Source organism: Ziziphus jujuba, chromosome 11, assembly GCF_031755915.1.
Source record: "Ziziphus jujuba cultivar Dongzao chromosome 11, ASM3175591v1".
Classification (NCBI taxonomy): domain Eukaryota; kingdom Viridiplantae; phylum Streptophyta; class Magnoliopsida; order Rosales; family Rhamnaceae; genus Ziziphus; species Ziziphus jujuba.
The window spans coordinates 20,765,565-20,774,777 of NC_083389.1; the positions used below are offsets into that span (position 1 = coordinate 20,765,565).

At 30.7% G+C, this 9,213-nt stretch overlaps 1 protein-coding gene across 1 annotated transcript; it reads left to right on the forward strand.

Moving 5' to 3' along the window:
- Positions 1-5,021: 5,021 nt before the first annotated feature.
- Positions 5,022-8,492, forward strand: LOC107432998 (14 kDa zinc-binding protein). The gene is made up of 5 exons (XM_016044233.4): positions 5,022-5,195; positions 5,409-5,466; positions 6,394-6,483; positions 7,944-8,061; positions 8,175-8,492. Exons 1-5 carry the CDS (start codon positions 5,056-5,058, stop codon positions 8,240-8,242), a joined length of 474 nt encoding a protein of 157 aa, XP_015899719.3. The 5' UTR covers positions 5,022-5,055; the 3' UTR covers positions 8,243-8,492.
- The last annotated feature ends 721 nt before the right edge of the window (positions 8,493-9,213 follow it).

Below are 9,213 nucleotides of genomic sequence, written 5' to 3' on the forward strand. Positions count from 1 at the left end.
AAGAAAAGAAAAAAGTAAATTTTTGTTCAAAGGGCACATGGCTCTTTCCGATCATGACATACGGCTTCTCTCTAAATGTGACACATGGCATGTTCCAATTGGTGATAGATGGCACAAATCATAAGTTCCTTTAAATATTCCACTACCAGTAAAGTTAGTCCTAAAAAAGATAGGTATGATTTTAGAGACCCATAACTTTTCAACCATAAGTCTAAATTAAGTTTGCAACTAGTTTACAGACTCGTATGGACAAGCATTATCACATAGTATATAAGTCAACATAAAAATCCATATAGATAAAAAGTCAACCCAGGCTCGCCTATCAGTCCAGGTTGTACTTTTTTTACCATAACTTTCTAATTTCAACTTTGATTTTGGCGTACTACTAGTTTACGAACTCATATCGATAAGTACTTTACCATGATACCTTGACCAATGTAAAACTCTTCTCGTAGTAAAAAGTCAACCGTGGAACCCACTTTGTTAACCCTAGTCAAACTTGGTCAAAAATTCAAATTTGGAGCATTTTCTGGGATCAAAATATTACATGAATGATAATAAAGGTAGCAAAAGTGTGATATATCTATATTTGACTGCCTTCATTTATTCATAACTAGGTTATATTAAGATTTAACGAATAAAATACTGACATATGACATTTGACATATATCTTGATGGATTTATTTGATACCTTTGGCATTACTGATAGGATTGCTCCTGGGTCCTTCTTAGACACGAATTGGTCCCATTTTGGAGCCCTACTAAATTTCCAACCGAAAACCTAATAAAACTTCTTGTATTTTGGATTTTGCCCAATAGTATAAATAAAATGTCACAACATTTTCTAATAGAAGTTTTGCAAAATCATTAATAAAGAATAATATAGTAGTCATATATATTATGTTAATCATTAAAGTAATCTAAAGAATATAAATGAACAAATGCAAAATATCAAAGTGTTCAATATAATGTGTGCATCAGAATCCGGCAAAAGAAAGAATATTTATTGTCGTTAGAGTCAAAAGAAAAGACTACTACATCAGCAGTGAAAGACATACAAACAATGAAGATGCTTAGACGTGATGGACATAATTTGTAATACCCTACCTCTACTGATAGATCTATCACTCTCTGTCGATATTAGAGTAGGGTATCACTCATCATAGGATTGCTCTTACCTGAGTATGCTTAACTTCGGAGTTTTTCTGAACCTTGAAGCCAATTGCTTTGAAAAGGCCTCTACATTATGTGAGTAATTATTATTACATTTGAATAATCTTCTGATCTACACTTGAGCAATATGTGATTGAATACTAGGTAGCTTGTCAGTACCTCGCACCGGCCTACACTGGTCATCACAATCCACCCCTCATAGGGTTAGCATCCTCGCTAGTATACTTTTAGTCGAGTTTAGACTCTAATACCATTTGTAACACTCCACCTCCATTAGCAGATCAGTCACTCTTTATCGATATTATTCCTAATTTAACCACCCTATATGGTATGAGATTTTTTTATCGGAGCTTCTCAGAAAGTCACCCATCCTAAGATGCCTTTCATTTAAATACGTTTAACTTTAGAGTTTTTTCAAATCTTGAAGCCAACTGCTTTAAAAAAGCTTCGGCATTATGAGAGTAATTGTTATTACATTTGGATTATCTTTGATCTACATTTAAGCATTGTGGGATTTGACACAAGATAGTTTATCAGTGCCCCATACTTTCCCACACTAGTCATCACATAAACTATTGGTTGAGGCCTAGGGAACAATTTAAAAACATAAAACTATGAGACAAGCATAATGAATGAAATAAAATAATAATTTACTTCAAAATTTTTCACTCTTTTGAAAAGTTTCCTTTCTCAAAAGCCATTTCACAAAATCCAACTTTCACCCCAAATCAATATCATAAAATGAACATTTTATAATTAAAGCATTAAAAACCAACTGAATCATAAATTTAATAATGAATAATAAACAATATAGTCAAAATCATAAAAGCGATAATAATGAAAGCATCGTAAAACCACTATTATTTGTATATCCCTTAGAAAATTATACAATGTACCATATAATATTTCCAGCACTACTAGTTGGTGTAAGGCACCCTAAAACACTACAATAGTAAAGAGATACAAAGAAATCTACATAATAAGGGAATGACACAGAACTTAATCATCATTCTCCCATACCATGACAATCGCAGCACACAACTCATCATCATTCCGAAAGAATAGTATACAACTCATTATCATTCTCTTATATCACAACTATATATAGAATGATGAAACCTACGCACAACTAAACATAAAATAGAACCATTAGTATTGTATAATACACCCTTTAAAAACGAAAATATAATATTCATTAAAAATCTTTCCTATTTTCCCAAGCAAATACAGTAACATAAATTGAAATTTAATATTCAAAGTTCAAACCCACTATTTATATAAATATTCCAAAAATTTCTCATTATCATTTCATGCAAAAATATAAATACAAACAATGAAGTATAATTTACCATAAACCACTTTTAAGCATTTTAAAACATAAAATGCTTATATATGCATCAAAATATAGATTTCCAATTTTCTTTATTAAAACCAAATATTTTCCAAAAGACTACAACATCAATTCAAATGCCAAGATATTTAATATAAAGATTTCCAAGTTCACCATGAACTCATAAGAATTTAAAATCACTTAAAAAACTTGTCAAAAGTCATATGAAATGATAATTCATATAAAAAAAGCACACACACACACACACACACATATATATATATGATAAGCATTTAAATCAAACCATACATATATATATATATATATATATTGCGCTAATATGCATACAATCATTTAAAATTATAATACACTCACAGATACTGTTGATGTCCATTTCTATTTCTTTGTAAGGTTACTTCAATCTCAGTACGGTATCTATAATATAATAAGACATTCCTTAGGCTCCAAAAATCAAATCTAAGACATTGTTGCATATTAAATATCTTAAAATACTTTATACAACTCTAAAATTACATAAATTTGGCATTGAAGGGTCCAATTATATAGTGAACTCTTAGAACCCTGTACTCAAAATTGAGATTTTTTCTTTTTGAAAACCAATTTTTTGAAATTGAACCTTTCTATGGTCCTATTAATATTTAATTACATTAATTCACTTCTAATTTTGTCTAATTTGTCTAATTGTGTCAAAGTATAGTTCAATTTTTATTTGTTATTAAATTAATAATTCAAAAATAGAAAAATTATCAAATGATGTCTAAAATTTACAAACTGTATATCAATGAAAAGCCAAAGAAATGGGTAATATAGTTGTTTTCCCATCTCAGTCCAAAAATATCAACGTTAGCTTGAAATCACATTGAAAAATTCGGCCAAAATTTATGTTGATGGATCTCTCAAACTATGAAGAATTTTGACAAACGAAGGTTGGATCCGAGCTTAAAGAGTCCAACTTAGGGAGGATAGGTGTGTGGGATGACCTAAAATCGCCAACTCATCAGCTACTTGAGGTGGTGTCGCAATGGAGGTGGTGTCGCAATGGCTTCCTGATGTCGATTTGGGCATCGCCCATTGGTTTGCTACAAAAATTTTTTGATTGGTTGGTCTTGGGATGGGCAAGGTTATGGTCCATCCTATGTGGTGTTTAGACAACCAGAAGTCGATCAATTTCAACAAACCCAAACTATTAGTCTGTGGATATTCATATAGGTTTAAAGATGTTCACATGGGTTTTGTTTATGGAAGATTATGGTCCATCCTGTGTGGTGTTTAGATAGCCAGAAGTCGATCAATTTCAGCGAATCCAAACTATTAATCTGTGGATATGCAGGTTGACTTGGTTTTGGATAGGTTTAAAGATGTTCACAGGGGTTTTGTTTATGGACAATTATTCTATTTTTAGGTTTGTTCCAGCTAGGGTGCGCTTTCCAAGTATATATAGGCCTTTGAGTTACTAACGGATAAAAACTTAATTTATTTTGATACAAATAAAATACTAATAATCAAAACTTCTTAAAATCATAATTTTTTAACCATAACTCAGAATTAGGTATATCTTCGATCTATGTATTAATATTGACAAACTCTACGCTATGGTATAAGAATCAAAGCCTAATTAGATCTCTAAAGAAAGTCAGACTTAATAATTTAAAAGTCCAAAATTCAAATTAAGATATTTTCTCAAGACGAGTCATTAAAATTACTTCAGTAATATATTCACTCATAATTTGGTACATTATGTGGTAAATAATATGGTACTTATACTATTACTCTTTACATAGTTTTATAAAACAATTAATACTAAAGCATTACTATTTACATAGTTTTATAAAACAATTAATACTAAAGCACTATTACAAAAATGTTTGTCAAATCAAATTATATAGATGATAATTTATTTTATGAATAATGACATATTAATTGGCTTATTATTAAGTTTCAATTATTTATATCTGGGTTATATTAATTTATTTATTATATTATTTAGTAAATAAATTTTGATAAAAAAATTGCATACCACTGTAAGTAATTGAAAAAAATAAATACTAAAATGAAATTGCAAAAATAGGAAATTTACTTGGTAAATATATTTCAATAACAATAATACATGGTGAAAATTTTGTTTAAAGCCAATTATAGATTCCAAATTAATTATTTGACATAATATTATTGGTTTTTGCTATTGCTGTCACTTGTGATTATTATAATTAGTGGTACTTATTGCTAAAAATTTAATATAAAGAAATAAACTCATTAACCGGTTAAATTTCTAAGCATTATATAAGTCCCACTGTTTTTTTTTTTTTTTTTTTTAATGATGAATTTATGAGTCCCATTGGTGTTAGATCGGTGATGGTGAAAATTAATATTTCAATACGTATATATGTTTTTTAAAAATAAACATCTTTCAATATTATTAGGTTTATTTTAGATTATATTATTTTATCAACCAATAACAAACTGCCATGTGACCCTAACATTCCTCATTTGGTAGAGAGAGAGTGAGAAGTGCAAATTAAAGTAGCGTTTCGATGAGGTCTGGCACGGGAAACGATGACAAAAGCAAGCGAATTGCAGTCATAAGCTCACACTTCGCTACTCACAAAGCCTCAATGGCTTCTTCCGAGAAAGAAGCTGCTCTCTCCGCCGTTCCCTCCGATTCTCCTACTATGTACGTATTCTTCAATTTTTTTAATCAGATTATTATTACATTGTCGGTTTCCATTTACATTATCGTACAATTAATTAAGGGTTTGCTCTTTTTTCTTTTTTCCGATCGGTCAAACCCCAAGTGCTTTTTTTTTTTTTTTTTTTTCCTTTTTTCCTTGTGTGGTTGATTTTTCCGAGTTTAGCACTAATTTTTGGCTTGGTTAAAACCGTGCAGATTTGACAAAATCATCAACAAAGAAATCCCGTCGAAGGTGGTTTTTGAAGACGATCAGGTACAGCTTCGTTATTTACCTTCAAGTTAATTTGTACACTCATTTGGAATTTTATTTTATTATGTATATTATATGGTTTTTCATGGTGATGAACAATTTGTATTGTAGGGGTTTCATCTGATTTTATATCTTAGTCCCATGTTAAGGATGACTTCTTGATGAAAAGCAAAAGTATGTGATGTTGAATATCTTAGTCTTAGTCTGGTCGTATTTGTTGGATTTTGATGTATACAAGTATTTGTCTGTACGAGGAATTGGTGTGTAATACATTTGGTGATTGTGATCTAGCCTGTTTGCTAATTTACGGTTTGTTTTCTTAAGAAATTTTGGACTGTTGAGTTTTAGTTGGATTCATATTTTGGAGTCTAAGAAATTTTTAATCTTAATTTAAGGTTTGTTTTTTTAAGAAATTTATAATTGTTGAGTTTTAGTGGGATTCGTATTTTGAAACCCGAGAATTAAATTCTGCAGTAAGTATATAGATAAATTCAACCAGAGAAATCTAAGTCTACCAGAAACAAACTTGGAATTTGTGCAGTTGGAAGATGAGTTTCATAATTATTCTTTCTATATTAAAAACAGTTTAAAAGAACAAGTATTTATTTGAAGAAATTGTGGACTGGTCACGGTAAATCCAAGTTGTCCAACTGAGAAAATATGATGGGGTTGATGTTCATAACTAGGAAATTACATACAGTGATGTTGTTCCTCTGGAGAATAAGTCTTCTTTGAGATGTCAGGGAAAAACCCCTTAATGTGATTTTTGGTGTTTTGTTGCTGAAGATATTTGCGGTTAGATTATATGAGCAATGTTATGATTGTTACCATCAAATTCTGTTTGCTCCTTTTTTTGTTGTTGTATGTATGGTTTTATTTAGCTTGGCTGCTTTCACTGTTGATAATCCAGTTTTGTTTTATTCTCAATAGGTTCTTGCATTTAGGGACATCTCTCCCCAAGCTCCGACTCATATTTTGATCATTCCCAAAGTTAAGGATGGCTTAACGGGACTATCCAAGGTATGCTTTGGTTGTTTGTTCATACATCTTCATCAGTGTTGTTGGATAGTTTTAAAGAGGGAAAACCATCATTGAGACTAAAATTTTGATTATTGAATGTTATGCCTTGTTTTCAAGTAATCCAAGCAAACCCTTTATTGGTTAGATTTTGTTTTGTTTTATTTTCATATTCTTTCTATTCTAAGAAAGCTCCCCTGTTGTAAATTTTTGATGACCCATTTAAAAGTGAGTTTAGTGAACATTATCTGGATTTCTCAATAGTTAATTGGTTAACAAAATAAAAATAAAAATTAAGAGAGGCTTCTGTAATGGGATTTGGGTGTGCCAATGGTTAGATGTCAAATTTATGGTTTAGAATAGATAGCTTAAGGAAATAGGTGGCTGAAGAGTAAAATTAATATTTAAAAGAATTTATGGATTCAAAATAAAAAGGCCAAGGTTTGCAGATTTTTCTGGAATCATCTGTTCACATTTTTTCAGAAAAAGCTCCTATTATATTTACTAAAGGGAAAGGGTATTATATGGTACATATACATAAGACTTTAATGGGAGCAGGAAGATGGGATTGAGAGTTAAAATTGAGGGAAATAGAAGGTTTACTTTACATGTGTACTGTTCTTGTTCCCTGGTCACCAATTTTCTTAGCCACTTAAAATTCTAAAATCCTGTATTTTCACAAGGTCTAACCAATCAGCTCTTAAACTTTATTAAAAAAATCCCTTCAACTAGCCTTAAAAAAATTTAAATATAGCTTGCTCTCTAGAATTTTCTAGGAAGCATAATTTTCAGCTTGTCATAACTTTTTTCCAATCCAAATCCTTTTCATTTTTTTGTATAATTTGTTTTTCATCTCCAAGACCAAACCGTTAAAACACGCTTCCTTAAATCCAACCACAGAGGTGGAAATTTACAGTTTTATGTTCACGGGATCTCCAATTTCTTTTTTCCCCATCTATCCTTACATCTGAAAATTCAAGCCCCTTCCTTGCATATATAAAATCTAAATCCTTTTTAGTTTAGGCAGAATTCTATAAATGTTGAGAAGTGTAATTTTGGAGGAATAGACCTTGGCAAAGCAAAAAAACGAGGCTTGAGATAAATGTAAAAGAAAGGAGCTAATTTGTTACATGCATAAGTGCGTGATTTAATAAGATAACATGAAATTTGATAATTTGAAGAATAAATGATAAAATTCTATTTATTCCTTTTTTGATTTCAATGGTAACAATTTCTTTTAATTGGCTGATTCATAATTACAACTTGCAGTTAGTTTGAACTTGAGGAACACGTGGGCGTTTTGTCAAGAAAAATAGCAAATTTAGTGGTCAATATCTGAATTTTATTTATGAAGATGAAAGAAGCATGTCAATTTTGTTATCAGATTGAGAAGCAGTGATTTGATAAGTTTTCTCAGTTACTTTTATCTTTTTCTTATTGGAATTTATGGTTATTCTTCCCAGGCTGAGGAGAGGCACATTGATATACTTGGTCGACTTCTTTACACGGCTAAGCTCGTTGCCAAACAGGAAGGTCTTGATGATGGCTTCAGAATTGTGATCAATGATGGGCCAGATGGATGTATGTATTCTTTCTCTATTGGACAATGTTAATGTCGAGTCTTAATTTTCATTAAAGATTCTTTTAAAATATGCTTTTGAACATGCTATTAAAGGTGAAATGTATTTCTGCAGGCCAATCAGTTTATCACATACATCTTCACCTGCTTGGGGGACGGCAATTGAACTGGCCTCCTGGCTAATTGGAAAAAATTGTTGGCAGTTTGGGCCATGAGCGTGGAGATAATATCCTAACTAGTCTAGCTTATCTGCTCTCATTGAATCTATAAAATATTATGAAGCAGTTTGCAACTACTACCTGGCATGTTGCTTCAAATGGTATGAAATATGAATTATACAATTATACATAATTAGCTTGTTAAGGGCTGGCTTCCTTGGACCAAATAAAAGTGTACTAATAAAATGGATTTATGACTAGCCTTGATTGTGTTACATTGTGCTCATTTCTTGCTGTTGAGATTTGTGTGCATGGATATCATGAATGTCAAAATGGATGCAGTATACAAGGGCACTGGCTGTGTATTTTTTGTGCATAAACCAGTTGAACCTTGTAGCTGAGAGGCTTCCTTTACCCAGTAGCTTTTCTGATGTATAGGTTTAAGGTGCTTGAACGATGATATTGTTCATTGGTCCCTAACAGTTACGGCACGTCCATTCAAATTTTTTTCTCATGTTTAGGGTAAAAATGGAGTATTGCGTGGAATTCTGAATATTGATTTTGCTTAATCGTTTCTCCCTATTATTTTCCTTTGTGGATTTCTAGCTATAAACATAGTCTAATATGTTTTTAACGTTGTGTATCATTACAAGTAATTAAATTTCAGGGAATTTTATTTAATACTATGGTTACTAATAATTAAATTCAGAAAATTTAACTTAATACTATGGTTACTAACTTTAGATACCGACCATATTTGTCGACTTGTATTGAGTTTTATTTATTCATTGAAGAGATTTTTTTCTGAATTTGATTTATATTGATTTCCGAACACTACATTGTCACATTGGTTTGTCTTTATTTATTTTTTAAAAATTTTTGGTGAGTATTTCACCTCCAAGTATTCTTATCATTTTATTTTATTTTATAATTTTCTTTATGCATAGAAACTATCATTTGTCGAGATTTTTTTTATTGCATAGGGAGAAAACACAG

Excerpts from the sequence above, each read along its gene's own strand:
- LOC107432998 (XM_016044233.4), top strand. The coding sequence starts at position 5,056 with ATGAGGTCTGGCACGGGAAACGATGACAAAAGCAAGCGAATTGCAGTC. Across the intron at positions 6,484-7,943 it reads GCTTAACGGGACTATCCAAG|GCTGAGGAGAGGCACATTGA; the intron begins GTATGCTTTGGT and ends TATTCTTCCCAG. Across the intron at positions 8,062-8,174 it reads CAATGATGGGCCAGATGGAT|GCCAATCAGTTTATCACATA; the intron begins GTATGTATTCTT and ends GTATTTCTGCAG.